This window comes from Falco peregrinus, chromosome 7 (assembly GCF_023634155.1).
Source record: "Falco peregrinus isolate bFalPer1 chromosome 7, bFalPer1.pri, whole genome shotgun sequence".
NCBI classification, from domain to species: Eukaryota; Metazoa; Chordata; class Aves; order Falconiformes; family Falconidae; genus Falco; species Falco peregrinus.
The window spans coordinates 72,557,151-72,578,647 of NC_073727.1; the positions used below are offsets into that span (position 1 = coordinate 72,557,151).

Consider the following 21,497-nt stretch of genomic DNA (forward strand, 5'->3'; position numbering starts at 1 on the left):
CCATTGGGGCTGCTCTGCATTCGGTGAGTCAGTAATCCCAGTAGGTTTAATCCTTCACACTGACAAGTATTTCAACAACCAGGCAAGGGAAGAGCATTTAGTAACAGCCAAAGGTTTCTGTAAGGAATGTGTTACCAAATCTCTGGTACACTACATTTCTCTGAGTACCCGCAGCTGTCCTTCTTCCATCACGACAGCTCCTCCTTGGTCTGACACAGGATGGGGAACTGTACAAACCCACCAGAATTCAGGCAGAGATCATCAAAAGTGTTTTAATGATTAAACCATGTCAAACATTAACAATGTAGGTATATTCAGATGAGCCAAGTGTTTAATTCTAGCACATTTAGACAGCCTATTTTGAACATTATAGCTGCTGTACTGAGCTATGTAAAGACTCTGCAAACCAGTACCTAGAAATGAAGACACACGCACAAGCTTTGATAATGTAAACATAACAGACACTGTCTCCTTCAAATCAAGGAATGAAAACCCACAAGGCTAGTAGAACTTACTAATTCTCTAAAAGATGTGCAAATTTTTTAAAAAAGATTTAATTAAAAAAAACCCAACCAAACCAAACATGTTAAAACTGGCATTTATATAAATATCAAAAAACAAATAGTTAAACTTGAGCAATGACCAGCAGAATGTCTTGCACAATTCAAATTTTTAGAGCTTAATGAATAAAATATTCATAAGCCATACCTCACCACGGCAGATACCAGAATACCAGCAATAGATACTGGCTTTGCAACTGACTCCTCATATGTGCAAGGCAAGATTTTACAACAAGGAGTAACTTTAACAAGGACTCAAACAAAATTGTCAGATAACAAGCCAAAACATTACTGGTGATATACACAACTCACATTACAGAAACAGACATTTCCAGCACATTTCAGTAACATTTAAAAAACATTAGGTATGATTTTGACTGTTCAATTTTGCTTGTTTGGGAAAAAACCACATTTGTTAGGCACATTTTAAAAGTGAACATATGCTACATGAAGAACAGTTCAGATACCAACTTAAATACAGATAATTCCATCAGAAAAGCATCTTTCTGTCTTTGTTTTTAAATACACTTTTGGATATGTCACAGACTTAAACAGTAGCTCCTCAAATGTGGATATGGCTATGGTAATAACACTTGAAATTCTGCCAGTTTCCATATTAAAAACCACTCTCATCATTTAGCATTTACGAATTCTCAGAAACAAGAAAAAAAGAAAAAGAGAGAAAAAAGATGGGTCCACCCTGTATATACTCTAAACCTTAGAGACAATATTTAAATCTTAATGGACTGTGTAAGCGCCAATTAGTTTTACATTAGTGACATACTTCAAATAAAAAAATAAGATCTATTAAAAAGGTAAAATAAGTTTTCCATCTGGTTTGTGACTGTTTAGTCAGTTAAAGCCAAATATACAAAACTAAATGCGCCATTTCCAATTTCACTGTATCACGTAAGAGATACGTAACATTATGTATCACATACAGAACAGTAAAATGATCAATGGATTCTTCTAAATGACTTTTTAATAAAAAGTCAGTCAACTGAAAAGTTGAAACATACCCTAATTTTTAAACCAGTAATAAGCTTTGGGCCCTGCTTTTTAATTTAAGGCATGTGTGTTTATCTACTGAAACCAGCATTGTACAAATTACCTCTACAATCACATGCATGACCTACAGTAAAAAAAAATGGAGGTTTAGATTACAGTGTTTTCAAATTGTGAATCATAATTCAGCACCTATCATATTGACTAGTAAGGCAACAGCAGTGTCGGATACTATGATAATACTCCCTTCCACAGTCTATAGCGGGGTCAGTGACAGCCCAGAATTATTTTTAAACTTTAACCTACTTTTATGTTCTGTATACAGTTTCTAGGGTGTTTGCACTGGTTAAGTCCTACATAAATCACACTATTCTAGGCAGGAATAGTTACAGTAGCCGTTAGAGTATTAGTGCACAACTCTTATTGTGCTTACAATCAGATGATTTTGTTGTTGGGGTTATCAAAATGTTTTTTCAGTTTGGTCTTCAATCCTTCCTTTGTTTCCTTTGTTTCACATTGTTCTCAAGGGAAGAAGAGCTGTTTGTGTACCCGTTCACAGTGGCCGTAGAGCCGTTCTGATACTCTTTCCTCCTCGAGGATGCCTTCTTGTTGTAAGTCTAGAATATACGAAAAGACACATGGTTTTGCTTAAATAAATAACCGTTTCCTCACAGTAACTCTAGAAACACAAAAGCAAACTCTCATCCACCGTTTTTAAGGACCTTGTGCCGGTGGCAGAGTCTAACAAGCTCAACCGTTTTTTGTGTATGAGGCTATACTATGCCTGCCATTCATCACAGCAAGAGGGTTAGTTCACCGGAAAAGAAAAAGGCTTGGTAGTATGATGGTAGCATCAGTAGTGTTATGTTAATTAGAAACAAGGAAAGTGCTTCTATGAGCAGACTATGGCATAAGACTATATTCAAAATGACAAGGAAGGAGGTTTGATGCACTGCGGGTGACAGTACCTCAAACAAAGCCAGAACAAGAAGTGGGTAAACGGGAACACTGAGGGAAGTTCAGAGACAGAAATGTGAAAGGAACTTGCACTGGCCAACATGGTAAGCAAAACCTAACAGGAGCCGTGAGTCTCAATACACCAAAAAAAAATATTTACGGAAGTGAAAAAGTATACATGAATTAGTCTCTGACAAAGGGGCTCAGTAGCCTGACAAGAGCATGTTTCCCAAAATACTGTGTGAAAGGAAGCGAGATGGTTAAAATTTAAAATATGAGTAAAACTGATGAAGAAAGTCAAGTAATATTTGGAATATACTACCATATTTCATTAGCATGTTCCTATGCAGCAGGTGGTATGAACCACAGGACTGATTTTAAGTAGTACTGGCAGTTCAGATAGGGAAGCCTGTTTCCTCCCATGAATCGATCTTACCAGACCTGAAATCCTCAAATCTTTCAAGAGACGTTTAAAATAGAACACAGTTTGCTTGTTTGGGGGCAGTAGGCTGTGTTGGTTTGGTTTTCTGAGGATGGGTACATCTTTGCACAGAGCCCAACTACGAACTACTCAGAACAACACACACCAAGTCTGGCTGCACTCAGATACAAAATGAATTTTGTAAAAACACAACTCAAAGTGCTAATTTTCCGTATGAAAATACAAACAAACGCCTGTGAAGATAAGTCAAACCCAGATTTCTGTATGTTGGGAGTTTGGGAAGTTTCCCTGGATATAAACCAAGCATTTCCCCTTGTGAGAGCACTAACGAAAAATTCCTTTGAGTGCTTCACAGGTTCACAGGCTGCCGTTTTATTTCAGACTGGAAAGCTGTTTCTTATTAAAAGCTCTTCCTCTCTCTCATCTGCTGTTAAAATTGCTTTAGTAAAATGCCTTTTTGTGCCGCTCTGCTCACTGAAACTACTAATCATTCTGAATTACAGATACAAAACATCAGAGGATAGGAAACCGGAGGGCAGGCCAACAAGTAAAGTACTTTAGGAACACATGCATGTTACTGGAAGACAGCAAAAGGATATTTCAAGTGTATCTTTCTGCAAACAGCTTTCCAATGAGATACAGCCAGCAGAATGCTACAAAGAGTCAACGAATATTATTTTTACCTGAATATAGAAATTTGTGAAGAGGATAATCAAAGAAATCATATAAGAAATCTGGAAATACAGCCAACCCTGAGGAAATGCACATGGCCAAACAACACCACAGCTGGTCTGGAAGATTGTCAGGACAAACTGAATCTGGGGAGAGAAAAAAAACCCAAAACAGACAGAGAGAAGTAGCACATTAATACAGGCAGTAAAAACCCCATTATTGACCAAAGTGCCATTCGTTATTTCCAAAACAAGTCAAAAACATGCCATACTGTGTCTTTTGACAAGTTTACCCTCTCTTCTAACAGTGTAAACCTGAGTTAGTAGACATTCAGGTTGTGGGAGTCTGTTGTTTAAATGGGTTTATTTGATTGACATTGTTCTATTTTAGAGCATTAGAATAACTTATGTAGAACTGATTTATAAATATAAAAGGAACAAAGACCACCATCTTCCTAGTGAGAGCTCACTGGGGTTTGACTCCACCATCCTAACAGAGTAGGTACGCATCTCACTGCTCCAGCTGCAAAAGGTCACTGGGTCTACACATAGATCCTGCAATCCTCTGCCTCTGACAGGGACTGCCTGACATATGGCTCCAGTGGAAGAACTTTAGGGGTAAAGGCTGTAGGGAAGCTGGGAAGGCAGGGAAGAGGACCAGGGTTTAATTACTTTCAATTACCTCTTTTGGAAAAACAGAGTTTGGGTTTAAGTGCTGCAGAGGGCCTTAGGCAAAATTCATCCTTACATGAAGGCTACCAGATTAGGGAATGTTTATTTAAAAAGGGAAAGACTGCTGTGTTCTGCTGTTATTTAGCTGCCCTTACAGCTATGCATGCAGAGCAGGCAGGGAAGTGAAAGCAGCTATTAGATAGCCAGGGGAGCAACCGAAGCACCGAGACACTTGCACTCTGCAGCACTCAAACAACCAGGATGACGAATAGAATCTGGAAGTAGAAAACCCCCAAAAACACAAAACAAAACCCAACAAAAAACCCCCACAACAAACCTCCCCCCAGAACAATGATCCCCACTGCTACAGTACTTAGACATTCCTCAGTAAGGAAGGGTGCTAAAACAAGAAGATTTTGAGAATGAACACTGAATTGCTGGCAGCCAATGTTCTTAGTGTGTTGTGAAACTATTCACAGTTCTGAGGGAGTACTGGAGGGGTAGGGGCGGGAAGATAACCAAAAAAAGTTCATCTCTAGGCTTCAGTTTCCCCACCTGCAAAATGGGGAAGACAGAACACCAGAACACCCATGCACATTTCCTTATGGTTTCTGACGAATTATACATATTGAAGCCTGGCTCTCATGCAGTATCACTACAGCATGTGCCATTTTGCTTAATTTTGTTGCCCCTTTCATCTCCAGTGTGTACTTTGGGCTTCATCACTGTACACACAGGAAACAATACAAATGGATACAAGGAGTCCAACACAGAATTACAAGAGAAAAAAATCTGCCCATTTAAAGTGCAGGAGGAGACTAGAAATATTGAACAGTTTTTAATAAGCCATTTACAACTGCATGCAAAAGTGAGACAGAAAAGCCATTGTCCCGCATGACGGGCCTTGTTAGCTGTGGACTGCATTGCACTCTGCTTCTGGTCCGTCATCTCAACATCAGGCTGAGCAACCAAGCAGAGAGAAGAGTGTCCTAGGTCAAGTGGGCTGGAAGAAAAGCTTCTTCCTTCTCCCTGGATAGCAAGTCCCAGAAAACCCAGTGCTGCAACTCCCAAATACATCTAGTCACCCAACACGGCAAAGCGGAGAAAGATCCCACTGATCTTGGCACCGATTCATGTACACCATCAGACCTCAGGTCCCCATTGTTCTGAAAACAGAGCAGAGGCGCAGAAGCTAGATTTCTAGGGTGATTTAGGCACTTAAAAATGTGAAGGCTAGTACCTTCTATTCTCCTTTCTTCTACACCCTGCCAAAATTTTCTAACTTGGTAAACAAGAGGACCTCATCACAAATACAAGAGCCTGCTGAAACAGTGGAGAGCTCATCACTCACCAGCTGCCCTTGCGTGATGTACTTCTTCCACCACAGATAAGGACGCATTGCTGGCACAGCAGACAACCCGTAGTAGGAGTACATGAGGACATGGATAAAGCTGTTCAGTGTGGCACCAAAGTAAGCTAAAAAAAGGGGCAAAGGAAAAAGCAAGTACACTGTATTACCAGGAACACACTGTCTACAATCTACAAAAATAACAAGTTCAAAATGTTACTGTTTAAAATGTTACTGTTTAAAATAAAATTTCTCTTAGAAGAAAGGCAAGAGATTTACTCCCTCCCCCAACTTTTCTCCTGCTCTTCTGTTCACCCAACGGAGTGGCTGAGCTGCTTTGCAGCTGCATGCTTTATTCCAGCCTTCTGGTTTTGATTCCTTGATTTATTCTTTTTTACATCTGCATTGCGGCTTCTCAAGGGAACTGAAGAAGCTGATAAAGAGAAGGCATGTAAACATGCCCAACGATCCATAGCTTCACCCATCTAATTTTAGGCTTATTGCACTTCCTTTCAGGCACAAGCCTATTTTCTCACTTATAACCAAAAGCAACAGGTATCTTCAGAAACTGCAAGTTAGCCATTTTATTTGTCCCTGTTTACAGCACCTTTAGTCACTAAAGAAACTTCTAGTTTAACAACAAACTGCACAGCACTGTGATGACCAAGCAGAACATAAAGCTTGGAAAGGAAGAAGAAAAACACATAACTAGAAATAGCACAAAAGTATTTTCAGGACCACACAAACACAAGACAGATCTTACATATCGGCACTTTTGACCATTGTATAAACAGGGACTGACTTCCCTGGAGAACATGGTTCCAGATGCACACTCTTTATAAGTTCAGCACTACTCACCGTTGTGCCGACAACAGAAAACAAATACGAGTTTCTATGTTATTTGGCTCAGAAAGCAGATGCTGAGCAACCCAGCCTCTTGGCCTGCACTGCCAGTAGTTCACATCCGCTGGATTTTGAAAGGTTTCTCTTGGATGCGCGTTCAACAAAGCCAGTATCTACAAGCTGCACATCTGAACCACAACTAAGCCACACCAATGCAGTTAGGAAACTAGATGTCAGCTAAAAGCAATGAAATTAAATATCAAAGCAAGATTAGCAGAGATTAGCAGGATTTAGACAGGAGGGGCATGGAAATCTTCCACTTCAGATGCATTCGGTCAAGTTCATTAGCGCTCAGGGACAAGATTTTAATTGAAATCATTTGTTATGGCTAGTGGTATAATGAGATTAAACTGAGAAAGTAACAGCTCAAGTGAACTTGACAGATACATGGACAAGAGTCACTATTAACCATCTTGCAGTTGAAAGAAGCTTCTGGTCCTGACTGAAAAGTTTATTGTTTCATTAGAGGGTCTGCAACCATTGCAAAAAAGAGAAAGCAAAGCTGACGGGTATCAGACCTGGACTACTACAGCTGGTAAACGTCAATTGCCACATGAATGAATTCTTCAAATTACATTGGCACATCTTTTCTAGAAGCTTTGTCAGCAGCTTAATTCCTGCAACTATCTACAACAGTTGCAATTCAGCAAAGCAGCTTAATATGGGACAGAACAAATCCTGAAGCTGAAGGTACCAGAGATGTCTGGTTTGACCAAAAGAAGATCAAACCAAGGCCCCACCATAACCCAGTACTTACAGTGACCACAAGGCACCCAGTTCATCACAAACCACCAAATGTTCAGCATTGTTGCATGGTGGTAGACATGCAGAACAGTGATCTGATGATTATTTTTCCGCAAAATGAAAAAGAAGGTATCCATGAACTCAATGAGTTTGGAGAAATAGTACCACCAGAGGACACGTATGATCTAGAAAGGAGGAAACAAGTTTTAGAAGCATTGCATGTTGTGGGGGCTTTCAACCCTTTTGCTGTCTAAATATTTAAAATCCAGATTCTGTCCTGCACTGTTTGAAGACCCTGCTGAAATCATCTGTAATGCTTCCACCTTAGGTTTTTCTATAGGAGATCTAGACACAAACCCATAGCTACAGCTGAAAACAGGATGACAAACACTTTTACAAGGCTACTGCTGTGCACTTGGTGCGTCCTGGGAGAAATAAAAAAAATATTTAACCAGAGTTGGTCTTGCAGTGCCCTCTGTAAAGGAGAGGTCTGAAGACTGACCAGAAGAAATCATCACCACATCTCAGGAAGATAAGGGGACTCATAGCACACCGTGGTTGGATATAGTCTGAAGACCAAGTCCTTGGTTTTTGACCTGAAAACACTTGAAAATTTACAGATAATTGCTCAATAAAATACCAACCATGAATACATTGTAGATTAACTACTATGTTTGACAATGTGTTGCCATTGTATTGTAAAAGGGGGGAAAAAAGCATATAGTTTGGACAAAATCTGCATAATCAATATTGTTCTGCTCTCCACTTACACACAAGTGGACAATTTGAAACGCTGTTAGCTAGAAGTCCTGATTACGTTACCTTCATATCAGCTTCTCCTCCACTGTGTGTATCCTGACAGAAGAAATTGTATCCTCCTTCCCATACTCCCGTCACCAGCTGAGAAGATCAAAAAAATAAAGTGTTATCTGGGCGGAAGGCTGCACCCCGCAGCACACACAAACCTCCACAGCGGCTCTGCCGAGACATGTGGCGTCGAGGGAACGAAGGATTCGTGGGCACTCGCGTGTGGCATCGGGTTGAATTCAAGCACAAAGCAGTAACAGAACCACAGTGGAGGGTGAATTAAATTCTTTCTGTTGGGGTACACCTGAGTAAAAATTGGAGGTAGCATTATCCCCAATTTATCCCACGTAGCATATGTGGTTTGCAGCGTCCTACTGCATGCAGACTCTCAAGATCTTTCCTTCTTGGCTGATGGTCTTATTGCAGAAAGTGAATGACCAAAGTAAAGTGAAAATATTTTTCTTCTGATTATTTTTGGAAAGAAGAAGTTGTATTTTTAAAAAGTTTCATACACAGAGATCTGACTACAATTTTTTCAACCATGTAGCAGAACAAATCTTCAGCTTTGCTGTCCTTAACAGCTAACAACTGATGTTTTACCGTATTGCGATTCTTCAAGATCTTTTTAAATACCTCACTCCCCCCAAGAATACATCGCTCCCAGTACAAGTGACCCCACAGGATACACCCTTGCCGGCCTGACTTCCTGGTGTAACACGTAACACCTCAAACATGACAGAATTACTTTTAAGAGTAACAACCAGCTATTAGTCATGAAAGGATGACACAGAACCTGCTGCCAAGAGGCTGGCTGAAACCTCCAGAGAAGCAAGAGGCAAGGCTGGACATCCACATTCCACCCTTTCACAGGTGGGAGATGGAGGGGCAGGCTGAGGGTGGGATGGGAGGAGGGAGCGGGTGCAAGACCAGGAGCAAGCTCCCCTTTTAACATCACAGCAGAAGGGATCACTGGATGTTGTTTATAAAGTTTTTCCTCTTGGGAATAGCATGAGGAGAGAAGTAACAAATTTAGACAAATCCCAAGTGAGAAAAAGAATTGTTAGAGATCCCAAAAGCATTTTAAAGGCAGAGACAGATATGCTGTGCAAGCAAGTTGCCCATTTTTGGTCTTATCTATGCTTGTGCAGAATTAAAAAAAAAAAAAAAAAAAAAAAAAAAAAGCTTTGCAGAGCCACAGTGGAAAACTCTGTACCATAAGCCATTTAAAATAATCATTTGATTAAGGAACTACATAACTGGTACGATTCCATGCTGCTCAGACCTGTGAATGAGAAGCTAATTCTAAAAGGTACAATAAAGATTATCACTTAAATGATCTACCTTTTCCTAATGTTATTTCTTTCATGCCTCATTTCCCCCCTAAATTAGCTTTTAAAATACCCAGTAAGCCTAGGTGATTATTTTTGACCCTCTGAGATAGAATTATTCCCACTATTTAAGGGAGAGAAAAAAAAAAAAAAAGACATTCAGTTATACCATAACATATAGACCTGGAATTATCTCATGTATTAGATCTAAATCAATACCACACTGCCACAGTGAGAGCCAGGCAGCTGTGCACATCAGTGGCAGACTCAAGCACTTTCTCTATCCAAGCAGCAAAGGAAACACCGCTGGAGGAGCACCCTCCTGGCCATAAGGCAGGCATGGCTGTGCAAAGCACAGCAGTTTAAAGGTGGTGCCCTGCTAAAGGACCAGCTACATCCCGGAGCAAGCCTTGCACCAAACCGCTCTTAGGGCACTGAGGGAACGTCTGCATGGCTCTGCAAGTGCCCGCCAGTCCCTCAGACAGAAGACCACATTGTGCTGTGATCACGTTGTTAAGAGCTTACAGATGTTTTCATACAGTTCTCATAGTTCAAGGAACTGTTAGGAATAGAGAGAAAATCACAATGTTTATATTGTAATTAATCCAAATAGCATCCATCACTAATGCTGTGGTCCATAAACTTCTCCCAAGGCTAGCATAGTGAAACCCCAAGAATTTTCCTTGCACTTGATACAGCTACCTAAAGCGTAATACAACCACAGGTGCCTGGATGGATCCCACCTCTCTGAAGGACAAAGGCATCAGTGTGGCCATTGGAGCTTCAGCTAAATCCCAGTATTCCCTTGTTTCCAGAAGAGCATATAATAATATGCTGGGAGCTGTAATACTCTCACAGCCACAGGTGTTTGTTTAAATGATAGAAGCAAAGCAACACTGGTAGGAAACGGTAACATCTTTTATCATATAAATAATTAGCATAGTTACAAAAATAATTTAATCACTCCCTTTCCAGAAGGAATCAAATAGTGACAGGTGCTACTGCTGCCTACAAACCTTGCTGGGTGCAACATACAAGACAGATAATCCTCCTGAGTTAGCCAGCTGCTCCTTTGCCTGACACCACTATTTCTTGCACCCACGATACTTTCAGCACACGCTAGAAGGCTTCAGAACACAAAACCAATGGGCCACCCCGAGACCTGACCACGAATGTTTCCCAAATGGCTCTGTTATGTACAGGGCTGGGTGCACAGCACCTAGAAAGCAATAAACAGAGGCGTCTTAAATTGCCAGCTAGCATGTTTAAGTCATGGCTCATGCCTGCTGTGGTCTGCTTCCAAGGTGGCCAGAGTTTCTAATCCCTCCTTAAAGCTACCGTACAGCAGGTCTCAACTTGCCCAGCAACAGGCTGGTGGCTCCTCAGCCACCCCAGGCTTGAGACAACCCTTCCCTGCTCGCTGTCCCTACGAAGTCCTTCATCTTCAGCTTGGCAGGAGCCCAGGCTTGCTAATGGCATTGCTGATGCACAACCACAGGCATATCTTCTCCCGAGAAATTAACTTGTCCAGAAAAGGCTGACTATAATTATTTTCACCAGAGTATGTGATTTTTAAGCGACCCAAAGAGAGACAGGTCTTTCACAAGCCAGTTAAAATAGCACTTAAAGTCAGTGTTAAGTCTCTCAGCTCTGGAGAAAACCCTGCAGCTTGTAGTTGCTCTTGTGCTCAAGCAACTCATACCTCCTTCCCCTGCACTGACATTTTTTTGGTATTGCTTTCATTTTGTAATGCTGTTGCTGAATTCTTTAAAATGCTGTGGCGTGTGGTTTTATCAACTCTGCTACCAAAATAAACTGGCACACAAACACCAGTCTGACTGGGCTGTAGGAGAGGTGTTACAGGGGAGGATTTTGTAGGATATTTTTTTTATAGAACCGAAGTCTGAGACTGGCTGGGAAAGGGCAGATAAGGGTCCCAGCAGTGCAGCACTCTGCCAAGGCACGATGGGTTTACGAGCTTCAGAACAGAGATAGATTAGGGTGAAAAGAAACAGACGTTCACACCTCTGATGAAAGAAAGCAAATGCCTGCAGAGATACAAAATTTTATCTTTACATGAACACCTCAGGACAGAGATAAGGCTTTGGGACCTGTAAAGAAAGAAAGGGGAGAGGAAAGAGCCGCCTGGCAGCAAGTCACCATCCACAGCTCAGGTGCCACGGCACCTCTTCACCAGGTCCCCTCCTTCCTGAAACAAGGTGCAGCTCTTAGAATGCTTTTCCTACAGCACATACAACGCCTCCCTCATCAGGAAAATCTGAGACTTCTCTCAAGCAGATTCAGTAGGGAATTAGTTTTTCAGTGAAGAAAAAAAGACAGTGAAGAGATCAGTTGAAGTGAGCCTTCACCACTGACCAATTTTCGCAAATCTAAGTCCGGGTGGTCCAGACCACTTGGCTAGTTTTGCTAACAAACATCCCCAAAATACAACAGGTCTGCATGCCATGCAGCTGGGTGCCCTGCACTCTCCCTGCTTGTCCAAATTACCCAGCCGAGACCTGAGCAGAGAGGCACGGTCCCTACCCACAGCATCGCATGACTGCTGATCCCATGCAGAGCAGTGACAGGGGTGGAAGCAGTGCTGCCCCTGCCGCTCTAACTACCCTCACAGCTTTCAGATACAGCTGTGGCAGCCAGCAGGCAACTGACCTGCATCCCGTAACCCTTCTGCCAGCCACCCTGCTACACACCTTGTCCACCATGCAGGAGGCCACCCCTGGCTGCTCCTGCCTGAGACAGGAGTGCTATTTCCCCTCAAAGTCTAAGCACCGTAGCTTTATACAGAATAAAACTTCGCTGTTTGCCCCTAATGAGCGTCCCCTCTTCCTGAAGTATGGGAGTGACAGGTCAGCCTGGAGAAACCTCTCCCGCCCCCCGGGGTCTGCCTTGCCTTTTGTATTGTCTGGGACAAGCACAGGCCACTACTCTGTTCTGCTAACACCAGAACCCAGCCCGCTCATTATATGCCCAAATAAATAATTTATAGCAAGTACCCACAGAAACTACTATCTTTGGAATTCCAAATAAGAGGTGTAAGATTTCTAGTGATTTTAAAATGAGGTTATATTATATTACATCAGTAGACCAAGTGGTGCAAGTACACAATAGCTAAAATTATACAAATCCTACAGCGCAAAATTTTTCCCCCCACGTTACTGCATACAGACATTCAGATGTAAGGTCAGAAAACCAAGTAGGTCACCTTTTTCATCCTAACTGGGAGGATGCCTCACTTTAACATCTTGTTTTGGTCATATAAACTGAGCTGTGATGCTATGAATCACAACCTGAGCGACCACAGCTGTAACCTGGGAAGAACTCCAACGCAGGGTTTCAGATGTGTTGTACACAAGCTATTAAAGCAGCTTATTTTCAGACAGGCTACTAAACAAGTTCATAAGTGGTGATGTTTTATGACTTCTCAAACTAGCACTGAAAAAAGTTTTATCCAGCTGAAATTCAAAGTGACAACAAGGAAGAGAACAGGGAGTTACTTCTCTTTTTTTTCGGTGCTGCTCTTCATCATCTAAAAAGTTGAGTACACGTATTATAAACCGCAACTGACGTGTGGCTAATCCTTCAAAGCCAAATTTCCATGACTGTTGTGATCCGAGCGAGGGTATCGCCTGCTTTGCACTGACACAGGTAATTGAGGAGGCACTACAGCCAGAGAACATACCTGGAGGTGCAGGAGGCTGATTTTTTTCCCTATCACCTAGCCCTTCGGCTCTCTCCCTGCAAACATCAAGCAGCACGGTGTTATGTCAGCACAGCTCTTTACTTGGCAGCATTTTTGTGGGATCAGTCACTCGTCACAGAACGTTGCCTGCCTTCACATCTAGCATGTAAGTGCTGTCAAACACATTTAGTTGCAATTATTATGAGTTTAACAGTCTTTATAAAACTGTGGCTTTCTATATTCCCATTTATAAAAAGAAGATATATTTACAACAGTACCAATGAACACTTCCACATAGATAACGTTAAATTAAGAGCAATATTCACTTTCCTGTAAAGTGTTTTGCTATATAGGAAGGAGAAGCCTTAATATTTGCTGTGTTTTAGCTGTCTCATTCCTTCACAATGTAACCAGGTGAACAGCTTTTGTAAGTACGAGGACTTTTTCAGCATACAATAAATAGTCCTTTCTGGGTAACCAGTTAATTGTTGACAAGAAAAAGACATTCATAAGATCAACAGTTCTGATATTTTCTATTTTTTAAATTTATCATCAGGTTTTGGAACATAGCAGAATGTTACAGTGATTTTCATTTGGAAACTATGAGTATTACTCCAAGTATTTAAGGGAAAAAGATTGGTTGTCCTGAGAGTTCTACCCACACTTAGTACAACTGAAGAAAAGTCTGAACTTGTAAATCCTCAATAACATAGCTGGAGGCTAAAATAATAGATTAGTATATAACTATAAATAGAATCTGTGTAAAATAATGCAACGATGCACATGAAGTCCACAGCAACACTACTTTCAGACAAATTAAACAGATGAAGACGCTAATTTTTCTGGATTATAACAACCTGACAGGGAAGTTAGAAATGAAAACATATCAAGAATACAAGTTGTTCCAAGTACCTACTCAACCCAACCTCTTCCTGCCTCCCCCCAGGAATTAAGTATCAAAGTTCTTAATAACTCAGCTCAGTATTTTTTGACTAGACAATTCACTACACAACAGAAATTACTTTAAGTTTAAATAATTTCTTATCTAAAAACTCACCTTGTAAAATACTATAGAATTAACTACAAACTTAAAGAAGAATTACAGCGTGCATATGCTTCTAAGCAAACAACAACAACAAAATAATAATTGCCTGTTGAAAATGAAATCTCTCCTTACGGAAAGGAGAAACACTTTTGGTTGAAAGCAAGTCAGATTATTGTGTACATTAAAACCACACACTCAATTTTCTGACCACATTCTTATTTACACTGCCATACTTCTTCATTTTCACTTTACTAAAAAACATATAATCCTGAGTAGAAGCAGCTAAAAGTGCTCTCGGGGAAGCAGAAAACTTTATACTGCTTAAATCTTTGTTTTGTTAGGAAAGAATGTAACTCCACAGAAAGTCTCATTCAGTTTGAAATACATTTGTATGTTCAGATTTTAAGTTCCAAGAAACAGATGAATCACAATGACACTGATGCAATTGTTTCAGCAAAACTAAGAGGACACAAAAGAAGCTACTGCAAGCTTACAGAAACGGATGCAAAGAGTGTGTGCATGATTAATCACACTTAAATAAAACTTGTTTTGCACTCCAAATCAAGCTGTAGTTTTGCTACGAAGTACTTTGTACCATCCACCAGCACAATCACGTTGAGCACCTCTTCTAGGAAAGGAGGAGTTACTGAGGGAGTAGCCAGGTTCATGCTGAAAGGTCAGACCTTCACTTGCCCTGGGCGAGAGAAGTGCATTTGAAACATTGCTAACCAAGTTCAGCAATGTTTCAGGCAAGGTTTGTTTCACACCATCCTTAGGGGTAACATTACAAGTATGGTTTTCTTCCCTGAGAAGCGACATTAAAGAACGGTTGCAACGTGTTCTGCAGATGTTTCCCCAGGTTTAGGAGAACTGCCCTCAGAGATCACTCTCAACACAAGCCAATATAATTAAAGCAGATACTGCAGAATAACCCCAACCCAACCCCTTTTCTCCTACCTCATAAAACATATACAGAGAAAGCAGTGTAAGTCCAAGGTTGTAGACCACTAGAATACCCCTGCATGAGAATGGCTGCTTATTCCGCATGTACTTTGGTCCTAGCCATACGATTAGCAAGTACAAGACTGAGAAGATAAAGGTAGGTGTATAGTTCTCCAGAAGAAGCCATCCTTTTACTCTGGGATCTGAAACAAACAAAAACATGCGAAGACTTAGATTTTGTAAGGGGAAGAATTCAATGCATCCAGAAAAAAAACTGTACCCAAAATGCTTCTATTGCCAGAACACTAGAGAAGGATGAAGGAATAGCAGCAAGCCCTTTTATTAAGGGCCATATTACTAATTCCAGCCAACCTTTGTGAGAAAGCAGAAATAATTCTCTTCCTAAGGCATAAATATTCTTAAATTATTACTGCTATTATTTTAAAATACTCATTACCATTCAGAATCGTTGTTCATCTTGAACACCACAGATAAGCTCAAATTATAAAGAAAAGCTTCAACGACCCTCTCCCCCTTATTCTCTCAAGCTATCCCTTCCCAATAGCACACACCTTATTTCCCCACAGTGCCAAAGCTAAGAGTGAAGCAGGTACCTCTGCGGTTATTGGTAGATGGTCCTGATAATTACTTTCTAATTAATACTAAGACAATTAGATTTACATATGTGCCACTCAAAAGGATTAAATTTTGGAGTTCTTGTATGAGCAATGGAACACAGAGCAGTCAGTCCAGTCTGATTAACCAGTCCAGTTGGCAACACTGTCAGGAAAAGCACGTAAGCCACTGAGAACCGGGCAGTTTCAGGGGAGCGCTTGGGACAAGTGCATGATCTTTCTGAACCTCAACTGTGTTGTCCATACTCAGCATCAGTATGGTATCTCACTCCTCTCACTGAAGGCAGCCCAAAGGATCGAAACCAAGTTTACCAAACCATAAAGGAACAATTCAAGTAATTGCTGGCATTCACAGCCCTGACAATTTTAAATGAGTCATATGAGGATCCTGCATGTAAGCAATGAGGTTGGGAAGTAGTTAAGAAAACCGAGGAATTTGCCACCTTTATGGTTCATTATTTTTAAGACAGACCATATGCCAGCACATGCAGTAAATTACATCAGGACATCCAGACTAATTTAAATGGGCTTAGTACAAAGAGGGGGACAGCAAGGGCACTGAGCTACTAAAACCAAACAGAAAACACACTCTGAAGGATCAGAGGCTTGTTCCAACTCCTGTGGACTTTGCCCTGTGAGGAAGCAGCACCACTACCAGAGTTTCACTGGGACAAAGTAGAAAAGACGATACTGAAGGGATCAGAGGAAGAAAGCACTCACCACTGTGCAGCACTGCTACGTACACTCGGTACGGGACGCATCTAATCCCCCCTGGCCAGGACCAGGTGGAACAGGGCCATCCCTACCCTAGCTGGAAACCCTCACCTGCCACTGCCTGCCCCAGTCCCACTGCCCTTCCCTTCCTCACACTGACCAGGATCGCTGTTCTCCACCTGTAGACTTTTTCCCAGTGAAAAAACTACCAAAACCATTGTTTCTTTAAAAAGAATGGTTTCAGAGAAGCAATGCTTTTAAAAAAAATACAGCCTTTTTTCAGTGAGAAATTCTTTAGCAGCTCTAGTTATGAGGGCAAGAGTATTTTTATTTTATCAAATGCAAATGTAAAAAATATCTTTTAAAAGTAAAAGTTCTTAGTAAATTTTTTTTAAAAAAAAAAAGGCAGCAAAGATCTGAGGTAAGTCATTCATTAAGGCTAACAACAGGAGCTTAACTGATAGTAAGAAGAATAGCACCTACGACTGTCATAGCTGAAAAATCAGCAGCTCTTCAAGTCAAAAGATAAGAAGCATTGAGCAGACTTATTTATTACAGAATCATACATTTTGATGCTTTGCAGATACTAAAGGAAGTAGTCACCTGTCAAAGTCAGGATGTTAGAAGGAAGCTGTTTCTCATGTAGCTGCAGTTTAGTATCAGTTTTATTTCTGTACTTAATCTTTGACAAATCTTACCTCTGGGTCCAAGCCAAACATCAAGGTAGCTATTGATTGTTTTATCCAGAAATTCCATTCTACAAGCTATTGAAATGGAAAGAAGAGGAAAAAGTTAGTTCTTCAGCTCACAAAACAAGTTTAATCATCTGAATACTGACTGTATGTGAGGGTTAACAAAGAAAATACTAATATGCAAAAACTAATATGCAGCAGACATAGTGGACATTCCTAGCGTGTATAAAGTGAACGAAGCTTATTCTAGTCTCAGAGACACACTGGTGTAAGCGTACTATTTACTACTGAAGTATTTAACACACAGAAGCTTAAAACAGCGAGTTCAGATTAACCTAAAATTCTTTTTAATTCTGTTTTGTAAGTGCAAACACAGGATGACAAGCAACGCCCCTCTGCAAGGAGGAAGAGGACTGCACCCTGAGAAAGTCAGCAACGTTGACGTTCTCAAATAAATACTGTGAAGCTCTTTTAACAAAGAGCCTCCAATAGCTGGCAATGATAGCTGGGGAGGAGGACGGAACTAAAAACATGAAAACTGGCTCTGCTATGGCCTTTGCGGATAGGTGACTGATTACAGCTCTGATTAACAGCCCATAAACCCAAGAGATCAACAGTTACTGAGGCAAGGGAGAAAACTGCAGTTCATGGTATGAGTACCTCCAGCTCCAGAATGCTTACTGGTAAGACATTACCAGATAAAATCCATCCAACATCAGAACAGCAGAGTGATTCAAATGTCATCTGTCAGCTCCTCACACGGCCAGTATTTATTGGTAGCACCTGGTATATATACTGCAGTATATAAGTTGCTGTACCTCCCTCAGGTTAAAGCAGGAAAGCAGCAGCAACACCTCCCCGAGCAGGGGCAATTATAGACAAAGCTGTTCTCAAGAGAAGAGGTAGTAATTTTCTTCTTGATTGAGAAAAACCAAAACAAAACATCTCCCCCCTAATTTCCTCTTTTCTACCCAGAACTGTACTTAAGTTTCACTAGAATAATTTTATCCATTTTTAACAGCACTGTTTTCACTTCTTGGTGTTTCTCCCACCCCCGAACTCATAATATTAACAGCAATTTTTAGTTATGGGGAAATAACATAAGCAACACAAGCTGTCAACATACCCACAGCACAAACTGAAACAATTGTATGAGTTTATGCATAGCTGCTAACAAAGTTCATCTCTACTTTTTTCAGCTCTAGCTAAAGAAACACCTCTCTCCCACCTCTGAAAACCCTGCCTCTAGGGGATTTCTTATTGATGCAAGTAAAATGAAAAGTAGGTCCTCTGGTTTTAGTCAGCTGGAACTGGCATCTTCCTTTCTTTTGAGTCCTGCAAGAAAAGCCAAGCAGGATGCAAATGAAGTCTACTGCGGGTCCAAAGCAGGACTGGGAGCCACCCAGCCTCTGCAGGAGCTTCAACCTCCCTCTTGCTGGGACCAAGAAAATACAGCGGGCTTGGATACATGCATTTACATCACATGGTCTTCCATCGCAGAGCTCTGGGCAGGAGGCTGACACAGTCACCAAGGATTTCCAGCTGCATCCCCAGCCCATCGTTTCGCAGGGGGCTCTTGGGGAAATGGGCAGAAGAGGACTTTCCTCTCCATGTGCATCAAGTCTTTGTACAGCTTTGGACTACACAAAGGCACAGAAACCTCCCTGGAACCTGGTCACCAGGCACAAACGAAAAAGCTTGATTAAAATTATCGGGAGCGTTAAAAAGTCTTTTCCAGTCCTGATTCATACCAGTTTTATTTTCCAACTGAAGCTGCCCAGCCCAAATAAGCACAGTTTGCAACAAGGTGCACTTGTGGGATTAGGTCACCTCACCAGCCGTGACACACAAACCATGAGCGCTTGCGTGAATGGCCACAGCACCGGCACGCTGGTGTCCTAGGAATAAGGAAATGAAACTGAGAAGCTTATGCCGTCCTACCAGAAGCACGAACATCAGGAAGGCTGTGAGAAATGAGTACATGATTTCCAAGGACAAGCCAGATAGACATCCAGAGCAAGCTCTTCCCCCTCCTCCCCCCATTTTTTTTTTTTACCTGTCAGCTATTAAATATCGCCAGGAAAATCACTCCCCAGTCAATTAATTTTGTTGCTTGAAATCCCCACTTACTCAATTTGTCTGTTGCTCCCTTGATCCAGTACCAGTTGATTTAGTTACGCAGCACTGCATCATCCAATAACCCAGCATCTGTGCCTAACTTCAATGACTTCCAACTCCCTTTTTGCAGAGGAAGACTTCAGATGCAAGAGTTTGTTTCAAAAACAAAGACAAAAAAGCCTAATTCAGAACTGACTTGCTATATACTGTTGGTTGCTGGTCATTAAAAATGCAGATATGTAAACAAAACAATTAAGAGAGCAGAAACAAACTCCAACTAGCTATAGCAAAGACAGCAAGAAATGAAACTCCATGTTCAACCTTCCATAAAACTGGAAGGAAAAACTGATTCCCCAAGAGGAGGAAGCTTCTGCAGAGGTCTCAGCTTTTTTGGGCGGCTACCCCAAAGCAGCTTTTTGCGCCAGCATTATCAGACAGCAGATTGTAAAAGGCACAGCAAAGGAAGAACTACTCCTGGTGTCGATTTCCAGAACTTGCAGAAAAAGAAATTGTTTCAAAAGGAACTCATTTGTGTAACAGAAAAACAGAGGGAAACAATCTGCTTTTGTTCCAAGGGAGGGGGGGGGGGGGGGGGGGGGCATGTGAAAATGCATCAAGTCTCCTGCCAACAGCCACACAACATTAAACACTGCTTCAACGGCAGCAACTACAAGGGTTCTTTTTTAATTAGAATAGTTTCCCAATTCAGAGGAACATCGACTCGAGAAAAATTAAACCAGTGGCCATTTGAAATGCTGTAATGAGCATGTTTCCTAATACTGAAAGTAAGCAAATTCTGTGGCTCACCACATAGATGAGCGGATCTCTAGCAACGCTCCTTTACCTAGACCATACCACAGCAAGGCACGCTATTCACAGTATCATAGAACCATAGAACAGTTTGGGCTGGAAGGGACTTTTAAAAGTCATCTAGTCCAACCACCTGCAATGAGCAGGGACATCTTCAACTAGATGAGGTTGCTCAGAGCCCCGTCCAACCTGACCTGGAACGTTTCCAGGGATGGGGCATCTACCACCGCTCTGGGCAGCCTGTGCCAGTGTTTCACTACCCTCATTGTAAAACACTTCTTCCTTATATCTAGCCTAAATCCATCAACTTTTAGCTTAAAACCATTATGCCTTGTCCTATCACCTTGTGGCCTGCTAAAAAGCCTGCCTCCGTCTTTCTTACAGGTCCCCCTGTAAGTACTGGAAGGCTGCAGTAAGGTCTCCCTGGAGCCTTCTCTTCTCCAGGCTGAACAACCCCAGCTCTCTCAGCCTGTCCTCACAGGAGACGTGCTCCATCCCTCTGATCATTTTTGTTGCCCTCCTCTGGACCTGTTGAACAGGTCCATGTCTTCCCTGTGCTGGGGACCTCAGAGCTGGATACAGTACTCCAGGTGGGGTGTCACCAGAGCAGAGCAGAGGTACAGCATCACCTCCCTCAACTTGATGGCCGTGTTTCTCTTGATGTAGCCCAGGATATGGTCGGCTTTCTGGGCTGTGAGTCCACACTGCTGGCTCATGTCCCACTTTTCATCCACCAGTACCCCCAAGTCCTCCTCTGCCAGGCTGCTCTCAATCCCTTCATCCCCCAGCCTGTATTGATAACCCAAGTTGCCCCGATCCAGGTGCAGGACCTTGCACATGACCTTGTTGAACCTCATGAGGATCACATGGACCCACTCCTCAAGCTTGTCCAGGTCCCTCTGGATGGCATCCTGTCCCTCAGCTATGTCAACCACACAAGTCAATCAGGTGCGCTCAATCCCACTATGTCATATATGAAGATATTAAATAGTACTAGTCCCAGCACAAACCCCTGTATTCCTCATCCATCAAACATTCCACCCATCAAATCTGTATCTCTGCAGTTTAGAGAGAAGGATGTTGTGGGGGACCATGTCAAAGGCCTTATAGAAGTCCAGAGAGATGACATCCATAGCCTTATTCAGTACCTATGGTCAGAAGAAAAAAAAAAAAAAAAAAAAAAAAAAAAAAAAGACAACACCCCTTCCATTATGCCACACATTGCTTTTTAAAACAGGTGCCTCTATATAACCTAGCTCTTTTTCCCTAACCTGCCCTTCTACAATGGACAGGAAAGAAAACACCCCCTCTGATACCAAATTTTAGCAATGCAGTAAGGCCCCTGAATGCTAGGACAAGCTGGATCAGGGTCTGGAAGTACTCAGGCTTACAACCTGAAGGATG

The 21,497-nt window shown here is 41.7% G+C and overlaps 1 protein-coding gene across 4 annotated transcripts in view; it reads right to left on the reverse strand.

The window, feature by feature from the left end:
- Positions 1 to 258: 258 nt before the first annotated feature.
- Positions 259 to 21,497, reverse strand: part of ELOVL5 (ELOVL fatty acid elongase 5) — a 38,716-nt gene continuing 17,477 nt past the window's right edge. For 2 of the 4 annotated variants that reach the window (XM_055810589.1, XM_027787834.2), the window contains exons 2-8: positions 17,172 to 17,237; positions 15,140 to 15,327; positions 8,125 to 8,202; positions 7,316 to 7,487; positions 5,659 to 5,783; positions 3,648 to 3,782; positions 259 to 2,182 (exon numbers count right to left, since the gene is read on the reverse strand). In XM_055810589.1, the coding sequence (XP_055666564.1) occupies positions 2,051 to 2,182; positions 3,648 to 3,782; positions 5,659 to 5,783; positions 7,316 to 7,487; positions 8,125 to 8,202; positions 15,140 to 15,327; positions 17,172 to 17,229 (888 nt within the window). In that variant the 5' untranslated portion in view covers positions 17,230 to 17,237 and the 3' untranslated portion in view covers positions 259 to 2,050. Of the gene's footprint in view, positions 2,183 to 3,647; positions 3,783 to 5,658; positions 5,784 to 7,315; positions 7,488 to 8,124; positions 8,203 to 15,139; positions 15,328 to 17,171; positions 17,238 to 17,825; positions 17,849 to 18,916; positions 18,940 to 21,497 lie in introns of those variants that run through there. The other 2 variants (XM_027787835.2, XM_055810590.1) reach the window with 2 other exon arrangements.